General features: G+C 37.6%; 1 protein-coding gene across 1 annotated transcript in view; it reads left to right on the forward strand.

Annotated features, from left to right (window-relative positions):
* Positions 1–1,055: 1,055 nt before the first annotated feature.
* PDE3A (phosphodiesterase 3A) overlaps positions 1,056–22,543 on the forward strand; it is a 315,011-nt gene continuing 293,523 nt past the window's right edge. Inside the window, exon 1 of the mRNA XM_005570302.5 lies at positions 1,056–2,776. Coding sequence (XP_005570359.3) covers positions 1,817–2,776 — 960 coding nt within the window. The 5' untranslated portion in view covers positions 1,056–1,816. The remainder of the gene's footprint in view (positions 2,777–22,543) is intronic.

Below are 22,543 nucleotides of genomic sequence, written 5' to 3' on the forward strand. Positions count from 1 at the left end.
GAAAATTTTCTTTTAGTTTCTCAAATATCACATTGCTGCTGTACATGAACCTTTACTCATTAATAACTAAGGTCCTGATTTTTTTCATATGCTTTGCTCAAAGATGTAGTATTTTGCAGCCATAGTCAGTCTTCTAAGATCTCTCCTAGTGTTAACCCACCTATCCTCACCTCTCCCTTGAGGTTTTTCTTTAATTTTTGATGAACTATCTGGGCTTCTAAACTTTGTTAACCTGTTTTGAGGATATGGTCACTAAATCTCAATGTAATTTTACCTTCCACAGTCAAAAACTGTTGTGTAATACTCATACACTGGATTTAAATGACTGCTGCCTCTCCTTCCTTTCTTTTTATATTATTGTGGTCTAGGTAAGGCTGATTCTTCCATCATTTGAACCAACAGGCCAGGCTTGGGTTCTCATAAAACAGACCTTCCAGCAGGAGCAACCAAAGGATTACAATGTCACCTGAAATTGGACTGCTGTTGTACCTGACTTGGGAGCATCTTTGAATAAGACAGAAGTGGCTGTCATTTTCAGGGACAGTAGAAAGTATGTTGGCTCTCATCTGCCAAGTAGGCAAACACTATCTTTTTTTATTTTTTTCCCTCCAACGTCCTAGGGAGTTCAGCCTCAGGACCAGCCGCAGCCCCGCCCCCCCCCACACCCCTGGGCTGCGGTGGGCTGGGCGGTGGATCAGCCTCAGCAGCCCCTGCTCCAGCCTGTATGTTGAACCGGCAGCTTTCCCAGCAAAGGAGCAATCGAGCTGAGGGTAGCGCCTCCTCCGGAGGAGGGGGCGGGAGCTCGGCTGAGAAAGCTTTCCTAGGGAGTTGCCTTAAAGAAAGAAAGCGGAATTGTCGATCACTCCAGTTGCCAGTTTTATACAATTTCAAGCAGTCGTCTCCACTCGTTTCCCCTTTGCAAAACTGCAAATCGCCACCAACCTTGCATCAAAAAGAAGTGGGGAGAAAAAAAAAAAAAGTAAATTTCCTTCTCCCTTCTCACCCTCCCTTTCCTCTCACCCTCCCTTCCTCTCTTGCTCGCTCCTTCTCCCTCCCTCCCTTCTGCGGCTGCCGCTAGTCTCTCGGTCTGGCTCTCTCTCCGTCTGGACTTAGCAACTTTTTATTTCTCAGCCCCTTTTCCTTTTTTTTTTTTTTTTCCATCCTTTGCCATGAATTGGATTGACAGAGGCGGGGGAGGCTTTGCTTTCTGCCCCAGGGAATGGCGATTCGCGTCCTGGGGCCGTGCCGGGGAGAATCGGCCGAGGAGAAAGAAAGAGTGATAGAAAAAGAGCTGCAGGAAGGAAGAGAAGGGAGACCTCCATCTGCCGCGGGCCGGCGCGCTGCAGCGCAGCGCCGAGCCGCGCCTCGGAATGGCCCGGAGCCCGCCCCGCGCCCCAGACTCCTCCAGCGTCAGCGGCTCCTGTGCGCGGGATGCATTGGGCAATTTGTGAAATCCTGAAGTAGGAAGAGACCCCGGAGGATATAAGTCGGGGGTGGGGGTAGAACAGATAATCTGTAAAAGATATTCAAAGAGAGAAAAGGGGAATCCTGATCGTTTCTGCCCGTGCTTGCTTTCAACTTGAGCGTGCTAGCTTTTAACTTGAAGAAGTCTCATTGGAGCATCTAGCATTCTCCAGGAGTTATTCAAAAGCTGAAACTTTCGGTGGATTGTGGGCCTGGGGAGAAGGATTCCGAGGGTGGAATTGGGAAGAGCGTGTGTGTGTGTGTGTGTGTGTGCACGCGCGCGCGCGCGTGTGGGTCGGGGCGGGGGCGTCGGGGGGCCACTGGGAATTCGGTGAAGAGGGCACCCCATACCATGGCAGTGCCCGGCGACGCTGCACGAGTCAGGGACAAGCCCGTCCACAGTGGGGTGAGTCAAGCCCCCACGGCGGGCCGGGACTGCCACCATCGTGCGGAGCCCGCATCGCCGCGGGACTCGGGCTGCCGTGGCTGCTTGGGAGACCTAGTGCTGCAGCCGCTCCGGCGCTCTCGGAAACTTTCCTCCGCGCTGTGCGCGGGCTCCCTGTCCTTTCTGCTGGCGCTGCTGGTGAGGCTGGTTCGCGGGGAGGTCGGCTGTGACCTGGAGCAGTGTAAGGAGGCGGCTGCGGAGGAGGAGGAGGAAGCAGCCCCGGGAGCAGAAGGGGGCGTCTTCCCGGGGCCTCGGGGAGGTGCTCCTGGGGGCGGCGCGCGGCTTAGCCCCTGGCTGCAGCCCTCGGCGCTGCTCTTCAGTCTCCTGTGTGCCTTCTTCTGGATGGGCTTGTACCTCCTGCGCGCCGGGGTGCGCCTGCCTCTGGCTGTCGCGCTGCTGGCCGCCTGCTGTGGGGGGGAAGCGCTCGTCCAGATTGGGCTGGGCGTCGGGGAGGATCACTTACTCTCGCTCCCAGCCGCGGGGGTGGTGCTCAGCTGCTTGGCCGCCGCGACATGGCTGGTGCTGAGGCTGAGGCTGGGCGTCCTCATGATCGCCTTGACTAGCGCGGTCAGGACCGTGTCCCTCATTTCCTTAGAGAGGTTCAAGGTCGCCTGGAGACCTTACCTGGCGTACTTGGCCGGCGTGCTGGGGATCCTCTTGGCCAGGTACGTGGAACAAATCTTGCCGCAGTCCGCGGAGGCGGCTCCAAGGGAGCATTTGGGGTCCCAGCTGATTGCTGGGACCAAGGAAGATATCCCGGTGTTTAAGAGGAGGAGGCGGTCCAGCTCTGTCGTGTCCGCCGAGATGTCCGGCTGCAGCAGCAAGTCCCATCGGAGGACCTCCCTGCCCTGTATACCGAGGGAACAGGTAAGCACCGGCAACTCCTCTCTCGGCTCTTGGGGAAACTTGAAACACTTGGGAACCGGCGCAGAGTGGAGAGAATCCGAGCGCTGGCAACTAAAGGGAAGATAGCCTAGAAAAGTGGTCTAACTTCAGAATTAATAAGAAACTAGCAGGTTCCCCCCCCCCCCCCTTTCACACAGTAGTTTTATAACGGGAACAACTGAAACACGATTGAGTAACAAAACTAGATGGCATGTGTAGGGTCTTCCACAGCTGGGCCAACTTTTTAGATCTGCTACACCTGGTGTATGGCTTGCCTACTCTTTTCGGTACTCTTACGCTTTCCTTCCTTAGCAGAAATTTTAGAATTAAGTTTACTCTTTTAGCAATGAGTGATTTTTTTAACACACAGATTTCACTAGATTTCTACTTTTTAAAAAGTAAAATGTCTTTTTAATGAAATGATATTAAACATTTATGAAAACCAGTAAAAGGATTCCAGAGCAAAGCAAGCTATGCTTGAAGGCGAGGAATTGATACACATTTTCTGGTTTTGCAGTGAGTTTTCTTTGGAGAGGCTGCAGCTGATAGTACCCAGTTTGTTTTTAAATATAATTTAGGGGCATGCATTATTCCATGCTAGTGTGTTTTGTATCACAAACTTCAACTTGGGGAATAATATGTCTGAACTTTGGAATTGTTCAAAATTGTCAACTGCACTTTAGTGTCAACTAAAAACAAAACAGTTCCTTTAGTATGTGCATACTTAAGTGGATATTTGTAAATTCAAATGGATTTATGTAGATTTTACAGGAAATACTAATTTGGGAGGCCATTTCTAAGATTGCTGGAGATGTATATCTTCCTACAACGTGGGAGGAGGAGGAACCTGGGATTATAAAGTTGTAAATAAAACTTTAGTCACTTTTGGGGATGAGTCTCCTTATTATCATTAAATGACTTAAAAGTATAGAACAGTTGCTCTAAAGGGGATAAAAAAACAAATCCCAATTTTAAATGCATACTGTGTCTAAAAAAGCATACTGAAGTATATGCTTCTCTAGTTGAAGCAGATTTGTTCACCTCTGTCTGAAGTGGATTTGACACTTGATGGGGAGGAGGAGCTGGTTAGACACAGCAAGTGGAAATTTACACTTTTCCCTTTAAATTAATGCCTACCTATGGTACTATTAGGACAACTTTAGGGAGCAAGAGAATATCCTAAGATAAAGTAAGCTTTTTCTTTTAAGGTTATTCTGTGGATAATCATTTGGGTATTTCTAAGAAATAGCAGTCACCATATGGTGTGGGTGGCTAGTTTGTTTCTGAAATGGAGTTGATTACACAGACCTATGGCTGTTTGACATTATTTAACAGAGTAGATGACAGCATCATAGTCTGTTTATTTTAAAACAAATGTAGTTATTTGCTTTTCGTTTAGATAAAACAAATGCTTCTTGTGTTTAAGCTTACTCTAAGAGTGGAGGAGAAAGCAGGCCACTGACTGATACTTAGTTTTGGTAAAAATTTGGAAATTGTTACAGTAAAGTAAGTTATCTATTTGAGGGTAAACTAACCATTTTGATTTCTTTTCACAGTTATAGAACAGAATGTCTTTTAAACGAAAATATCACAGCTTTAAGTATGTTCAGAATACACTATTCATTAACTTATAGGGCAATATGATGTGACTATTGCAAACTTCACAACCATAATGTCTAAGGAAAATCTGGGATTTAATCGCAACTTGATTCCAAATTGGTATCATTCACCCTGTGGAATATTTTTTAATTTTATATTAACATTTATAAGTTAAGAAATTAAGGGTGGATAGAAGATAAGAAGGTGGTTAGGTAAATTAACCAGTGGCGTTCATTAACCCACAAATTTTTATTGGTTTTCTCTGGTTTAAATTGATAAATGGAGAATTTGAATTATCTGCAGTTATCAAAGTAAGCATTGCATATTTAATGTTTTGCTGATTAATGCTGTTGGAAAATGTAATTGCAATCTACTTCTGTAATTTTCTTTGGTCACTATTTTTTTTAAAGGCTGTGTTAATGAAGATTATTCTAAAGTGAGAAACTTTATGTCTTACGCTTGATGGAAAAACAAGAATACATTTAGCAGAAATTGAGATACTTGAAGTTTTAATGAGGGCATGGGTGAGTGTGCGTGTCACTGAAGGCTAGTTTTTATATATATGACCCATTAAAAGTTGTTGCTGAGCATAATTGTGGGGAGTGGGTGGAAACTAACACAGTGTACTATTTTATAAGATAGGACAGTATCTCATATACGTTAACCTTACTGTGTGAAAAGTTCAGGAGCTTACATAGTAAATGGCTTATCTGTTTTATCATAAGGAAACAAACTTCTGATTAAGGGTGCAAAGTGTACCACTGTCATTTGCATACTTTGTGAAGTCAAACATCAAAATAATTATAAAATAAGTATATAACACTCCCCTGAATATCATCTGTCTTTTTTCTGAAGGAATGTTTACTTTCAACTCAAGACAATTCTCATAGGCAACAAGTGAACTTTAAATAGTCATTTAAGAACTTAAAAGCACAGTCTGTCAGAGTCCTCTTGAGAATTTATTTGCACTTTGCTCATTGTGAGGCTTACCGGTGAGAGAATTTCATCATTTTCTTCTCTGTATGAATGGCAGTGGCTAGTTAACTTATGAACTATCCCTCTTCAGTGACCCTCACTTCTAAAAGTACAAAGAGAATATATGATAAAATTCTCATAAGAGAAACCAACTGACAGATACATTTTTCTCTCTCCCTCCCTTTTTTCCTTTCAAGAACCATAAATCTATAGCCCTGGTGTCTGTGAATGCAAGTGGGAATATCTTTATTCTCAGGAAAGAACAAAGTTTATAGTTCTTTAAAGCTTAAAGAACTATAAAGTTTGTTTGGCTTTTAGTTTAGCCCTGCCAACCCAGTGTCTACAATACTGAGGCTGATTTTGTAGATGAGTGTGTCAAACTACTTTTTTGGTTGCCCGTGTTAAGAAGGCAAGTGTCTGTTAAGGTGGGTGCATCTTTTCTAAGTGGACGTTCGCATCCCGGAGCAGATATGTCTCTCTCAAAGTACCACTGTGCCCTCGGCCCTAAACATGGGAATATACAGAGGTACCTAGACTTTCTTGGACTGTTAGATATTACGCATGATTAGTATGTTATTTTTCATTGTAAAATTTTAATTTTGCAATTTTTTGCTTTTGGAAATTGTATTTGAAGGGGTGTCTCTCCATTCTCTTTATAAATAAAGAATTATAATTGGCTGCTCATTCCTCTCTAATTACTGAGACCACCTTACACATTCACTTCTGAAAGATTTCAAACCAATGCAATTTTATTTTAGTTACCTATTAAGAAAAATTTTATATTTTTACCTGTGGTTTCAGATAAACACAAAGGCATATGACTGTTACATTAATGCGTCTGTACCGCTTAATGATGACATTTTTTGTGATGGATACAACATTATCCATTTTGATCTTAGTTATTAAAAGAAGAGTCAAGTTTTTCATCACTGATGTGAGAAACATACTTTTAGGAGAGAAAGCAAACAACAGCAAAGCAAAAATAGGAGAAATGGGTATGGTGTTTGATGGTAGGCACTGGATGGGAGGCATTGTTATTCGTTGACAAAAAAACTTGCTTATTCTCAAAATGTAGAATACATTGTTTAAATTCCTAAATGCCTTTCAATATAAACATATTGCTCAAATTGAGTAAGTTTCAGAAATAATCATGGACTTTTAATTAAATTGTAACTTCTGCATTTCAGTAGTGTTACTCAGTTTATGGTGATTCAACGAGCAATGCTGATTACTTTTGACTTGGTGACAGAATTAAAATTAATTAATGTTAATTTCTCAAAATACTGAAAAGGGAAAACAAGATTTCCTTATCCCTCGGGAAAGGTGAAGGAAAAGAATTTTTTTGTGTGTGGGGGACAAAAATTGTGATTTTACTTTGTGAATACAGATATTTAAAGCATACTGAAAAACTTTTTTAAGTGACATAAATAGTCAGTGAATCTATATAAATTTACAGAGGCTGGAAGGAGTGAACACAGTAATTTTACTCTTTCTGCATTGAGTCGAAAGTGTAAAAAGTTAAAACTGTAGAACTGAAAGAAATGCTGTGTATGCTGGGCTGTCATGTTAATTAAATAAACAACCAGAACAGTGACTCTGTGTATGAAATACATTTTGAAAAGCCTTGGGGGAGGGGGTGCAGGCAGGCAAGGGTGAGTGACACTGGCATGAAAAAACATTCTATCTGCAGTGACATTTTTGTGAATTTGTTGTAGTCTATTAGGAAATTCAGCTCTGAGAAATAATCTCTTCAGAGTGCTAGTTGAATAAAGGCTTTACAAATTCAATTTTACTTCTGTTCTAAGCAAGTTCTCATTCTGTCAAGGTAGGATGTTTATAAACCTCAAAATTAGAAGTATGCCTATATATTTTGAGATTTTTCCATTAATACGGTTTGTGTCAGTCAGCCCAGTAGAGTCAATGTCGACTTCATTGAAAACGTGTGTTATTTTATCTATCAAAAGAAACAGTTTATTTTGGGATTAGGATGGGAGTTGTATTTTTGAGAAAGAGTTATTGTTTTGAGTTGTACTGTCCTGGATGTGTGAAGATAATCAATGCAGCTATTGTATCATGCTTTTGCATTGGCTGATGGCGAAATGTCTTATGCTCCCGGAAGTGATGCATAACCCTACAGGTTTATGGTGAATTGTTTACTTGGCTGCCATGTGTCTCCTCTTCATTGGAGTCTTCCTGCTCCATTTCTGTGTGGTGTTTATGTCTTCTAAAAAAAAACCCTCAAATTGAGATTAAAAAATTGTATGCTTATATTCTGCATTCATGTGTTTAATGAACCTCTGTGAAATAATTCTAAAGACCCTCAGAAAGTCCAGTCTCCTATTCTTGTACCTAAAGATGTGTTCCATTAGTGTTCAAATGAAGATAATTCCTTTATATAGAAACTTGAATCCTTTTGGTAATTACCTATATATAGTTTCACGATAGTATTTTTTTATTAAAGGATTTTTTTTTTTTTTTTTTTTTTAGTAAGGCTACTGTGGAATTGTTTTAACTCTGAACTGCGAATGTATGTTTGTGCTGTTATTGATATAAAATATACAGATTTCATTACTGAAAAAAAGTCTAACAGATGCGCCTGAGTTGTAGTTTAGAGGAATATGTGTTGTATAACAATTGTAAAAAATATTAGTTGGCCATACCTGTTCATTGTGAATGTATACCAGTGTTTTAAAAGAAGATCCTACCTGTAGCTAATGTTACCCATTATCCATGAAGGCCTTTGATCAATCAACCTACCAGGTCTCAAATCAACACATTTTATCTGTGCATTAGTCCTCGTGCTAAAAATGATACAAATAATACACAGAGAGATGTGGCACAGCATTGTCTCTCCAAAGTTTACAGCCTAGTGAGAGTAATGAGACATGAACATAAGAAAAAGGGAAGTCACAGTGAAATCTTAGATAATGGAGAAATGCATATAATAACTTAGAGCAGGTTTTTAACCTGGCTCCAGGATTCATTCACCTCTGCTCTGAAATTATATGCAAAACTTCATTTGTTCATTCTTACGAGCAAAAAGTCTTAGTGTCATAGGTTTTCAGAAGGTCCTCAACACATACATGGTTAAACATCAATGGTTTAGATTTTAAGCAACTTTACATTTTGAAGACATGGAGAATATTTTGGAAAATGGAAATGAGTTTGGTGTACCTCTACAGTCTGCTCTGAAACAAAGGTAAAATATTGTTAGATTTAGGACATGTTACACTTCAAAATAGTGCACTGATTGTATTAATGTCGAGTTAGTTTATGACTGTAAACAGCTGGTTGCACTGATATTTTAAATGCTTAATTCTGAAAAGGCTGTAATTAGTAGACGAGAATTATTCTGATTTTAGAGAGAAGGAAACTGAGAGTTAGCTAAATGTGTGAAGATAGCCCAAGGCAAGATGGCTTTTCTCCATTTCCTCTTTGACTTGACTATGCTACTGGGGAAACAGAGTAGGAAAGGAGTCAGGCTGGTAACTTTAAGCCTTGGTATTATTTGTCATTTTTCACATGGAGCCAACTCTAAATTCTCATTCAGTATTATAAGATTGAGTCATCAGATTGAGTGTCAGATGTGTAAATAACACAAAACTTGTTCAGCCCTTACAATGAATTTTCTGGTAATCAGATAATACCAGGTAGCCTCTGGAATGAATTATTCTTGACTTTGTCGCATAAATAAATATCAGTTGTGCTGAAAAGTCTAACTTTGTGGAGTCTTATCAAACAAAAGTATTTAGCAGTGGCTGAAATATTGAATAGTTTTATTTTAGATTTTCAATACGTTGATTTTTGTATGTTCAGGATTTCAAAATTGCAGGCAAAACATAATCTGCAAATCGGTAAGGCATTTCTCCATTAGCAAAAACAGCTGGTAATTTTTTCACCTGTTATTTTGCAGTGTTTCTTTAGAATTTCATTAAAATATAAGTAAATAGGGTATAATATCAGAGGAGGTCATGAAGAACATTACCATTTCGAAGATGGAAAGCTATTTGAGAAGAGTCACCAACTAAGCAATGTCTGTGTTTTTTATCTGATTAGAGCTGTCATTTCTTATTTAGGAATCTGTGAATGATTATTAAAGCTTTCAAGGATAGCCAGTCTTGCTAGCAATAGTAATAACATTACTTTAAGGGTACTCATGTTCTTTCATCCTGAGAAGATGACTGATTATAAGGGGCACATGTTGTTTGCTGAGGTGTGTGTATGTACATGTGCGTGTGTGTACCTGTATGTGCATTTATGATTTGTGTGTGTGCGTGTGTGGTTTTCCTCTGGCAGAAAATTGCTTTGGTTGTATCAATTTAGTGAAGAAACAGTGTCACCCAGTGGCTTTGATGAAAACAGTCCTATAAACATTATAGATAAGCACTGTCCAATAGAGATGCAACACAAGCCATACATTTGATTTTACATTTTCTAGAGGCCATACACACCCAAGAAATGGGTGAAATGAATTATAATAATATGCTTTATTTAACCCAGCATAGCATGTCAAGATGTAATCAGTATTAAAAAAAAAGGAATATTTTGCACTCTCTTTCTTTGTGAGTCTAAATATCTTGTGTGTGTTTTACACTTAAAGCACATTTCAGTTTGGCCTAGCCCCATTTCAAGTATTAAATAGACACAGGGGGCTAATGGCTGCCATATTGGGCAGTGCAGCTCTGTATTTTTAAAGATTTGTAATATTTGAGATACTGATGTCACCTCTTCAGTTATAATGAAAAATCATTGTAGATTTAATAACAATGTACAGTCTTTGCAATTATATCTGTAATCTTGATAGCTCAGTTTTGGACCACTCTAATAGTTGCCAAGTCTATCTCCCCTTTTTTCTTCATTTCTCATTATTGCGTTTATTTTAAAATATGATTATTTTCGTTGGAGAGGGAGATTTAGCAGAGTTCCTTAATAAAAGACATTTATGTTAACCTGATTTATAACACAGTATCAATATTTCCAGTTAATTATGAATTTGCCTTTAGGAGTTTGGTATGTAACGGGCATTGCTTATGGATACACTGTAAACACAACACATGTTCATGATGATTAGTCTATAATTGGGTTATCTAATGTCTCTTTAGAAATGAAAGTGCTTATGTTTGTAGTGCAGGTCATTATCTTTGTAATTTAGGAAACTAAAAGTCACAAACCTGCTGGTCGCTTTAATGGATGAAAATTGTAACAGTGTCTGTAAAGGGCTGATGACTTTTCAGTATTGCTTATATAAATACCACTTTCATGGAAACATAATGAAAATGGTTCATTTTGTGTATAGAGTGGATTGGAGATTTTGATAGCGTGGAAGTTTTAAACTAGGAATTGAGATTAGGTGACTTTTGGAGCCATTTTCTGAGTTCTCTCTGGTTTGCAATTTCAAACTGATTTCAGATGAAAAAGTGTGGAAATGTTTAATGTCATGTCCTCTCCATCACCTTTCCTGACTCTATGAATTCATTAACAGTAGCCATAATTCCAAAGCTACATCAAGAAATAAAGAGAAAATTATATATGGCATTTTACTTTAATAGATTAACTTTTTAAAAGACATTTATTTTGTGTATAATGTTTATATCTGTGTGTGATACTCTCAGTGCTTGGGACAAGGTATATTATTTATTTTTACACGCAGATTAAGTATAGATAGATTTTTATCACAGGTACATAGATTTTCACTTACTAGGAATTCTAAAAAGATCAAAAGGCAATAGAATCATGGTATACAAAGAAGCACATTTGGATAAAATGAAATAATGTGGACACTGGCTCACTTCTGGTAAAGTGGACTTAATTTAGACTTCTTGAAGAAGCTAGCTGAAGAATGAAATGTCATTGTAACACACATCTGTTGCTTGAAAGAGTTTATACTTGAATGTAACTAGTTACTGTTAGCTCTGGTCAATTTTGAAGTTGATTTAAATTAATATAGAGGATGTTCCGGTACCCTTTTTTTTTTTTTTTTGGTCAGTCTTTTTCTGTTCTCCATCTCTATCTACATACACATTTTATTTTTATTTCATTTTCTTTTTACCTAATAGATTATTCTCCCTCAGAATGTGTTTCAAATTTTAAGGAATGCCATTCTGTCTCTCCCAGTACCTTGTTAGAATATTGAAATAAGTTTATGCAAGAATCTTGTGGTTTTGGTTTAATAGGATTTTAGTAAAAATTTTCCATCTTGTGAAGTAAGTTTAAATAACTGAATATTTATGCTATGTCTGTGGCAAGTGTTTCCTTCTCTCCAGGTATAAACCACTTAAAGAGACCTAATGGAAGTTTGAAGTCATAGAGATATTATTCAGTGGGGAATGTTTAATTTTGTGGCAACTGCTATACTGCTATGTGGAATCAGCATCCTTAGCCCATTTTTAAGCTGGCATGGACACAAATAAATGAAAGAGTTTTTATTTTTTATCGTATTTTAGAGATCCACTTCAGAAATGCTCCTTAGCAAGCAGTGTTTGTCCTCGTGGTATGAAACATCCCCTTGTTTGGGAGTTATTATTTCGGGGTCCAGCCTCAGCAGCAGTCCCTCAGGAAGTTTGGAAGAGAGAGAGCCTGCTGAACCGCTTATGCTGTATTGAGAATTTGCTTTCTAGTCTCAGGAACTAAGGAAGTCAGATTCAGATTAAGACAATTTTTATTATAAAAGGAATCAAATTTTTGTAGCTTCCTTTTCTCAACCATCAGCATTTCATTTAGAAAATTCTGGCCCAGTGTCTTGCTTATTGTAAGTGCTGGCTGGATGGTAGGAAAAATGGATGAAAAAGAAGTAAGAGACTTTTTTTTTTTTTTTTGAGACGGAGTCTTGCTCTGTCACCCAGGCTGGAGTGCAGTGGCCGGATCTCAGCTCACTGCAAGCTCCGCCTCCCGGGTCTACGCCATTCTCCTGCCTCAGCCTCCCGAGTAGCTGGGACTACAGGCGCCCGCCACCTCGCCCGGCTAGTTTTTTTTTTGTATATTTTGGTAGAGACGGGGTTTCACCGTGTTAGCCGGGCTGGTCTCGATCTCCTGACCTCGTGATCCGCCCATCTCGGCCTCCCAAAGTGCTGGGATTACAGGCTTGAGCCACCGCGCCCGGCCTATAAGAGACTTTTAACTTGAAACTTTTATTTATCTCCCCATTCTCCTGAGATTGAGGTGGTGACTTAATTGATTTAAGGAAATTTCTATGGAAAGAAGAGAAGAAATAGACTATCAACAAACCTATACATTTTCATTTTTAACATGATGTTTACATTTTGGTTACTTAAAAAAATATTTTCTTGCATATGTTACATAAGGGGCTGTGCCCTTACTGGTAGGAAATCCCATGTTCAGCATGAGTCCTAGATAACTATTTTTAGTTCACTCTCAACTGAAAATAACCAAAGCTACCACCAAGATCATTGTACTATAAAACTTTGAAAGATTTCTGAAATTAGGGTTCATCTTTTAGAAAAATAAAATATCAAGTGTATTTCACATTCAACTAATACGTTGAGAGAGAACAAACTCTGTCTTTATTTTCTTCCATTCAATCCCACAGGGGTCTGACAGGTGCTCTTCGGCTATCACCTTTTTTACACTCCAGTGGTCTGCATTCTTGTTGGAGGTCCTTACTGAATAGCTGTGTTTTGTGAAAAGTCTCATGTAAGGCAAATGCCATCTCTTTAGCTTTTAATTGTGATCAATTACAAAACAAAGTTTGAGATGGTTGCTTCCAGAGATGACATTGTGAAATTGACTTTTTAAAAATGTCATCCAACCGCAGTGCTAGTTCCATCATGTGGAATGATCTAGAAATTTGGTAGCCTAATTTCAGAGTCAAGTTGAACTGAAAAATCAGAAGCTTATAGGGTTTTATGGAATAATAAATTTAGCTTTTCAGTCATTTTTCTTTGGTCCACCTAGTTTTTAATAGAACTTGACTTGTGAAAATAGAACAATTTAAGTCAGATAAGAATGTTTTGTTGCTGTAGTTTTAATACTGAGAGAAGGTACAATATTTTCATATCCTCTCACTGAAATCAGAGACATATCTTTTGAGTATGTTAGGAAGATGATCATGACATTAGATGAACTAGGAATACAATGTTTAGGGAAAAAGTGGTTTCCAACCTTATGGTTTCAAGTTTCTTTTTATCTGTAGATGTCAAGTGTTCTCACAGGCAGACTTTTTAGAGTTTGCTATCACTGACAGCTTCCAGAGTTTGAGAGTTTTTTGAATATACTATTTTTAAAAATCTCAATATGGTTTTTATTTGAAAAAATATATTACTAACTGAGACATTCATTATAAATTAAACTGAAATAAAATATAATGAAGCTATTTGTGAGTTTAAATTTTGTAAAACATTTTAGAAGCAAAATCATTTGTTTGCATTCTGAGACAAGGAGCTGTGTGTATCATCTTGAATCGTGTCTGTTTTTATTCCTAGGGATTGTTTTTCCTATAATTGGAGTTTTTTTTTGCTAGATAAGTAGGATCTAAATTACAGCATAGTTATTAAGGCAATAGCCTCATTTTGTCCACTTCTCATCATTCCTTTTTACTTAAATAACAATTAGATTTACTCATCTTAACCCCTTTACAGAACTACAGCTAGAGCTTTTAAGTGTTTTTGGTGGAACTTCCTTAAGCAATTAACTAGTCCTAATAAAAAGTGTGAGAATTAGATTGGGAATGTTGGATATATATATAACTAAACACCGATTAAATAAGTTATCTAAAAAATAAAGTGACATTCAGATGTGAAAACCACCATAAAAATGAGTGCCAAAAACGAATGGTAGTGTTTTTGTTTGTGCAGAAAGAAGACTAGATCAAAATCATAAGAATAATTCCTCAGCTTTCAAAAAATATTTTATGGTCTTTTGAGGACATAATATTAGTTCACATAAAAACTAGAACCCTATATGCTTTGAAAAGAGGAGAAGACACTGAGAAAGACACTCTTGGAAGCTGGGTGGGAAATCCAGTCATGCATTGCCTCAAGATCTGTCATTAGACCAAAACCACTCAGGGGATGATGGTCTGTGTAAGAGATCCTAATGCTATTCACGAACTCTCCTGACATTCATTAGTTTCCAAGACATTGATTCTTATTCTTTAACTTTTTAGCACATTTATCATTTTCACTTATACATGTATGCTAATAGCAATCTTATGTGAACTTTTACCTCTTATATGACCAGAACTGATTAAAAATGTCAGCAAGTTTTTTATTTAAAAATCTCAGAACTTTCTCCATTTTACACTGAATATTTGCTACATTGTAAGCATTTCAGTATGACCAGATTCTTCTTTTGTTCTAACTTCTCCCCTGTTGATAATTATTCTTATATAACTGTAATGCCATGTTAATCAAACTATTGTTTATGAATAACAGTAAATGCCCCTGGTTAATAGATTAATCAACCTGCCTTAGGTGCTTTTGAAGTCTGTGAGGACATTGCTTAATTTCACCTACATGTAATTACATGTCATTGGACACCCTCTAAATTGAGCCGTTTATTGTAGTTCTCAAAATTTACTGTGAATAAAAATTATTTGGGAAAACTATTGAAATTCAGACCTTTCAATACTGGATTATAGATCCTGTAGCCCTCCAGGTACTCTGATTCAGTTCAGTGTAGAGTGGGGTCCAGAAATCTGCAGTTTTAAGGAACACCCCAGTTGCTTCTGTTGAGAATCACAGGACTATAAACTACTGTCTACCAAAACTGTACAGGAAGTTCTGACTTTGGCAGTCCGATTCAACAAAAGTTTATAAGTGCTTGGCTCAGACAAGAAGGGTCAGTATCATGGGGAAAAACTATACACACACACTATAGTTTATGAACCTATGACGTTCATGAATGTTTCACTTTGATTTCATTTCTTTGAAGTTCAAAAAAACTTAATTGATGATACCTCAAAGAAGTTTTTTTGATCACCCTGGATATCAATTTCCTCATCTGTAAAATAGGAATAGGAATGTCAGCTTCACTACGTGTCTCATATGGCTGTTATAAAGGCTAAATCAAAATAAATTGCTACACAAATGTTAAATAGAAAGAACGTATGCACTCTCTGGACTGACACAGACCAAAGCTTGTATTATATACCAGTTTCTTAAACTTTCAAAACTTTAGTACCCTGTCTATACCATAAGAATAATGTAACTGATTTCTTAAGGTTGTGAAGATCAAATTAATGAAATAATGGACAGAGGTTCTTCATTGTGCACAGCTGAACGTGAATAATACATATTCTTGCCCATTAGGGCCAGGTCATTGAAGGTTATAGGCTAAATTTCAGAAAGCACTATGTAAAACAATGCAATCAAATTTGCATTTGATTACAAAAACTCACAAGTCTTAACAAAATATGCAAATTTAATGGAAGTTAATTAAAACAGTATTAGGGAGTTAAATTGTAAGCAAAACCACTGCCAAGTGAGGCGTCCTAGGAACCAGATAACGTAACAATAGGAGAGAGATCTGACAGGGACTTCAGATGCTTCAGGTGCTTCATTGAAAAAGGCTTAAGAGAGATATTTAAGAAAATTCATGGAGTCCTTGAATGTCTTTGTAAAAATGATGCTTTTGAGGGTCAGTTGTGTTATGTGTCCTATAACCCCAAGTACAGAAACTTGATTCGTGCTTTAAATTTGATCTGTACTCTATCTGCTATTATAACCTATATTTTGTCTTGAAAAACAAAATGATTTTCAAAAATTTTAGTTTCATTTTTCATGGTAAAATTTCAGTCGTGCCCCTCCTTTTTCTCATTATATACCAGTGGTGCCATTATTCTCAAATGACAGGGACTTGCTGCTTATTAACTGTATAATACAGCTAAGCCCTGGCTCAGCTGTGGCCCTCAGTGGAAGGTAGTGAGTGTTTATTTTATCGCATAAAAATATTTCTCAGGATGCTCTCTCTTTTACCGGCTTCCACAGGGCTTTACTCTGGCCTTAACCCTCAGACCACTCTTCTTCCAGATTTTTCCACTTATTGAATGATCTTTCAGTCTAGTCTGAGGTAGTTATTTTGGTTTGGCCCTAGGAGCAGCAGGAGTCCTGTGGAGTCTCAGGCTACTCCTATTGGTTTCAGTTTATAAATTCTGCCTAGAGTGGTCATCTCTTTCCTAACTTGGTTACAGACAGTCCATGGATTTCCACTTTTGTGATAGAAGATGGAAAAAGGTGAGGAGGAGGGGACAGCAGATCACATAGGCCATGAGGGGTCATTGCAAGACTCGTTCTGAGGCAGATGGGGTACCATCAAAGGATTTTGAGCAAAGAAAGGATGTTACCAGCCTTATGTTGAATAGGATGTCTCATATTCTCTGTGTTGAGAATAGGTGTTATGATGTAAGAAGGTAACCAATTAAGATTGTTATAATAATCCAGAGATGATTGGGAGTTGGACCAAAATGGTAATGTCAGCGGCAGATTTTAAATATATGTTGAAATCAGTACTGCCAAGTTGGGCATTGACTGGCTGATATTTCCTTTGAGGACAGACAGAGAGTTCCTTTAATGTTTTCTCTTATTTTAGGGACCAAATAATAAAGGAATATTTATCTTTATTTCTTGCTTTAAAAAGATCTGATTGGGTTGACACTTTTTTTCCTTCTAATTTTATCTTCTGCCTGCACCTTCCAGAAGATGTACAAACTGGAGACCTGACATTCGAGAAGGTCATGACATCTGCTTACATGGAAATAAATTCTAATCAAGCATCTCAAACTCTTCACAAGTTTTTCAGTTTGTTAGGATGCTATAATGTTTTGTGTAATAAAAGTTGGTTTTGAAATTTTATTTTGATATAAATGTCTTTATATTTTAATATCCATTTTAACAAGATGAAATTTTAATAAATTTGTGTCATTCACATGCTCTTCCTTTTAAAGAGATGTATTTGCAGCTGATCGTCCTCATATCTTTTTTTAAAAATTTAATTTAATTAATTTTAAAGTTCCAGAATACACATGCAGGATGTGCAGGTTTGCTACATAGGTAAACGTATACCGTGGTGCTTTGCTGCATCTATCAACCTGTCACCTAAGCATTAGGTCCAGCATGCATTAGCTATTTATCCTGCTTTTTTTCACCCTGTCACCCCACCTGACAGACTCCACTGTGTTGTTCCCCTCCCCATGTCCATGTGTTATCATTGTTCAGCTTCCACTTATAAGTGACAACATGTGGTGTTTGGTTTTCTGTTTCTGCATTAGTTTGCTAAGAATAATGGCTTCCAGCTCCATCTGTGTCCGTGCAAAGGAGATGACCTCATTCCTCTGTATGGCTGCATAGTATTCCATGGTGTATATGTACCAAATTTTCTTTATCTAATCTATCATTGATGGGCATTTGAGTTGATTCCATGTCTTTGCTATTGTGAACAGTACTGCAATGAACATATGCGTGCACATATCTTTATAATAGAATGACTCATATTCCTTTGGGTATATTCCCAGTAATGGGATTGCTGAGTAAAATGCTATTTCTGGTTCTGGGTCTTTGAGGAATCACCACACTGTCTTCCACAATGGTTGAGCTAATTTACATTCCCACCACCAGTGTAAAGGCATTGTTATTTCTCCACAGCCTCACCAGCACCTGTTGTTTCTTGACTTTTTAATAATAATTGCCATTCTGACTGGCATGTGATGGTATATCAATGTGGTTTTGATTTGCATTTCTCTAATGATCAGTGATGTTCAGCTTTTTTTTCATATGTTTGTTGGCCACATAAATGTCTTCTTTTGAGAAGTGTCTTGTTTATGGCCTTTGTCCACTTTTTAATGGGGTTGGGGTTGTTTGTTTTTTTGTTTTTTCTTCTTTCTTTTTTTCTGGTAGAGTTGGTGTTTCACCATGTTGGCCAGACTGGTCTCTGTCTCCTGACCTCAAGTGATCCGCCTGCCTTGGCCTCCCAAAGTGTGGGTTTATAAGTGAAAGCCACTGCAGCTGGCCTTTTTCTTGTAAATTTAAGTTCCTTGTAGATTCTGATTAGACCTTTGTCAGATGAATAGATTGCAAAATTTTTCTCCCATTCTGTAGGTTGTTTGTTCACGTTAATGGTAGTTTGTTTTACTATGCAGAAGCTCTTTAATTAGATCCATTTCTCAATTTTTGCTTTTGTTGCAATTGCTTTTGATGTTTTTGTCATGAAATCTTTGCCCATGCCTATGTCCTGAATGATATTGTCTAGATTTTCTTCTAGGGTTTTTATAGTTTTTGGCTTTGAATTTGAGTCTTTAATACATCTTGAGTTAATTTTTATATAAGGTATAAGGAAGGGGTCCAGTTTCAATTTTCCACGTATGGCTAGCCAGTTCTTCCAGCATCATGTATTAAATAGGGAATCCTTTGCCCATTGTTTGTTTTTGTCAGGTTTGTTGAAGATCAGATGGTTGTAGATGTGCAGTCATATTTCTGAGTTCTGTATTCTGTTGAATTGGTCTATGTGTCTGTTTTTGTACCAGTACCATGCTGATTTGGTTACTGTGGCCTTGTAGTATAGTTTGAAGTCAGGTAGCATAATACCTGCAGCTTTGTTCTTTTTGCTTAGGATTGTCTTGGCTGTGTGGGCTCCTTTTTTGGTTTCATATGAATTTTAAAGTAGCTTTTTCTAATTCTGTGAAGATTGTCAATGATAGTTTAATTGGAATAGCTTTGAATCTATACATTACTTTGGGCAGTATGGCCAGTTTCACAATATTGATTCTCCCTATCTATGAGCATAGAATGTTTTTCCATTTGTTTGTGTCCTCTCTGATTCCTTGGATGCTCTAAATATCTTAAGCTCTAGTATAGCAAAAACATGAGACTTTCAAAGAAAATTCAAAGCGTTCTCTATTAGTCTTTGAATAGTCTGACAAATCCCATATCCATCAAAGACATATTGCCAATACATCCCAGGTCTTTTTATAGAGGAAATACTTCTATTTTGTTTCGTATTAAATCAGACCATCTGTTGACCTACAGAGCACTTCAGTGATAGGTGCTATATAAATATTTAAATTATGATAGCTGATTGCTCTATAAGTTTAGAGTTTGCTGATTCTATATTGTGGTTAATTTCTGATTATGAAGCATTTTTACATACTGCTTGGGAACAACAAAAGATAAGATATTTTAAAATGTGTGAAATGAAGAGTTTTTAAATCACGTGGGAAAATACTTTTGATGACTGGAAAGTGAAATCATGAAACAAAATTGACGATAGGCCAAATTCATAGCAGAAAGGAAACTTGTCAAGATGTTCATTCTTGTTTATGTGGGAGAATAATGGGTTATTTTTATGTACTTTTATATCCTTTTTCTGTATTTTGTAAGTTTTCAAACCTTCACACGTATTTTACAATCAGAAAAACAAAGCTTTATAAAGAAATGTAGTCCTTTGACATTGTTCCTTTGGATATGTTCGCAGAATATTTATTAGGGCCATTGCCTTAGTGGTTGTTTGGGTTGGAGACATGGAAATTGCACCTCCAGGTGTTTTTAGGAATGGTAATGCGTGATATTCGATACTGTGTAAAACACCCTTGGAAATAAAATCCTTTTGCATTCCTAATTTTTGACCCAGAAGGCTGGACAGGCTTAAAATTTCTTATAAGATCGGAGATCCTACTGGTACCTGATCCTCCAAGGTAGATCCCTGAAATTTTAGATCAGCCTGCAGACAATTTTTGTAACTTTACCTGAAGGCAGAGTTTTATGAAAATATATAATCCATGTATATGTACATATATACCAAAATGTGTTTCAGTTTTTACAAAGGCTTTTTGGTGTCTTTTTGTTTTAGAGGTGGCAACAAAACTCTGCCACCACAACTGATACCTTGAGATGAACATGAAAACAAATGTTGTTCTGCTAAGGAGAGAAAATTCCTTATAAAACATGTAGAAGAGAGTATTGTACTACCTCACTGATTACCAGGCCAATAAGGTTACAAATAAACATCAAGTTCATAATGATTATTGTTTAAAGTAATGAGCATATTTTCTAAAAATGAGTTATTTCTGTATTTTGTTTTCATGTATTTGAGTTACATACACTGTATATAATATTGATTAACTTCAGTTTTGCTTCTTAGGATTTTGCTGAGTATTCCCTGCATTTCCTGCATAAGACTAAGGAACTTTGTACATTTCCATTTGCTATTCCTTGTTTGAATAAATGAATACAGAAAGAAAGCAATGTGTACATAATATTTTTTTAAAATGCTGCCACATCTGGGATTATTAAAATGCTTTTTCATTTGAAGAGCTGTACAATTTTGCAGAAATAAATTTGAGAATATTAAAACAGTTTCTATAACTACTTAGAAAAATAGAGAGTGTGCTCTCACTTAACCAAGAAAAAAAATCTTTCTAGAAGAAAATATGATAGAATCAGAGAATATAAACAGAAAAATCAGTTTTACTCAATCATTCATTCCACCCAGTTTTTACTGTTCTGTCGAAGAAGAGTTAGCAGGATAGAACTAGCTGATCATGCTTGCGATGGTTGAGTTAAGGTGACAGAGGTTGGTAGCCATTTCCTTTCTCTCTCTCTTTCTGTGTGTGTGAGGAGGAAAGGGGGCAATCAGGACTGAAGTTAGCATTTGGGTGGACTCCAGATCTCAGTCTTGCAGGTCAGAGATGCAATTTTTCCATAAAACTAGAGGTTATCCACTGTGGAGGCGCACTAATAATAAAACTATATCTCATCAATCAGAATGTCAGGTTATTAATGGACACAGGAATTTAACTGTAAGGAAGACCAGAATGCCAGTATTTACTAGTCAGTGCTTCTTGTTTTTAGTGGGAAAGTCACCTTTAGCATGGTTGGCTCCTAGACTGCAGCTGGGGATCTCTGGCTTGTGGGAATTCTCCTTGGAAAACTTACACTGTTTGCGTTTTTTATTCCAGAACGTTTGAAGTGTGCCCACAACATCCCAGAAAGTGTGGGGATTGCTGGGGGAAGATTCAGAAGTGAACCTCCCTTGCACCCTCCCTGAGTAAAGATACTACAGTAACAAATGATTATAGTGCCAAGGGATAAATGCTTTGAAAAACAGAAAGTCATGAGAACTTTGCCCTCCAGAAAGGTCATGGCTAAATTTAATGCTCAAATACCATCACCCTCTTAACATGGATTTCTGGTAAAGTTCTGTCTTCCTGTCTTTTCTGACTTTTCCTTTTGATTTATGTTTAACTTTCTCATGTGTTTATGTTAGTAGTAAGCCAACTGTAATCAATTTTGGTACAATATAAAGAAGGTATCTAAAATAGAAAAAAAAAAAAAAACCAGGGTATTTGTAAAAGAATATTTCTATATATTTCCTCTGTGGGCATAAGGCCCAGAGGATATGAGGTAGGGAAGGATTAAGATGTGTTGTAGAGCTGGACACCAGGTGTAGAGTGCATACTGGGTTGTGGAAAAGACATGTGAAACCGATCGTCCTGCTTTTGTACTGAGGAGTAGAGGTGGGATGGTGGGAAATTTTAAGAGGTATGATAAGGGGAATGTGGAGCTGGTATGGAGGGCAGGCGGGATGAAAACTTCAGTGTTTTAAGATTAGGTTGAGGAATTTGATATTTTATGTGTGCCAAGCATTATATTTTTTAACCTAAGAGTGATGTGAACAGTTTAAACATAATTATACTAGCAGTGGATTAGGTGGGGACCCAAATGGACACAAGGAGGCATTTAAGAGGGTATTGTGAAAGTCCTGGGTAGAGACATTGAAAATTCATTAAGGTACTAGTGGTGGGCAGGAAAGATGATTTAAGAAAAAAAAAAAAAAAAAACCGCAGTTGGGAGGATTAGCCTGTGATTGATAGTGGAAGGTGTTAACAAAGGACATTAACACCACTTAAAATTGTGAACCTGACAAACTAGAAAGATAGTGGTGCTGGTTACTGAGGAAGAAAAGCATCAGATCAGCTTTTGTTTATTTTAGTTTCGGGATGAAGGAGGGAAGATGATGTGCTTGGTTTGGACATATTCAGTGTATGTTACTTATCTACCTCATGTGACCTTGTCTGCTTGAAGCTGCTCAATTTTCTTAGTTCACACAAAATATTTTAATACCACAGCCAAATTAGTTCACCATATTTTCCTGATTAGTATGTACATGCTGTTTTAGAACTGGAGCTTCTTGTGCCCAGCCTATCACTACAAACACAGAAAGGTTGTA

The sequence above is a fragment of the Macaca fascicularis genome, chromosome 11 (assembly GCF_037993035.2).
Source record: "Macaca fascicularis isolate 582-1 chromosome 11, T2T-MFA8v1.1".
NCBI lineage: Eukaryota > Metazoa > Chordata > Mammalia > Primates > Cercopithecidae > Macaca > Macaca fascicularis.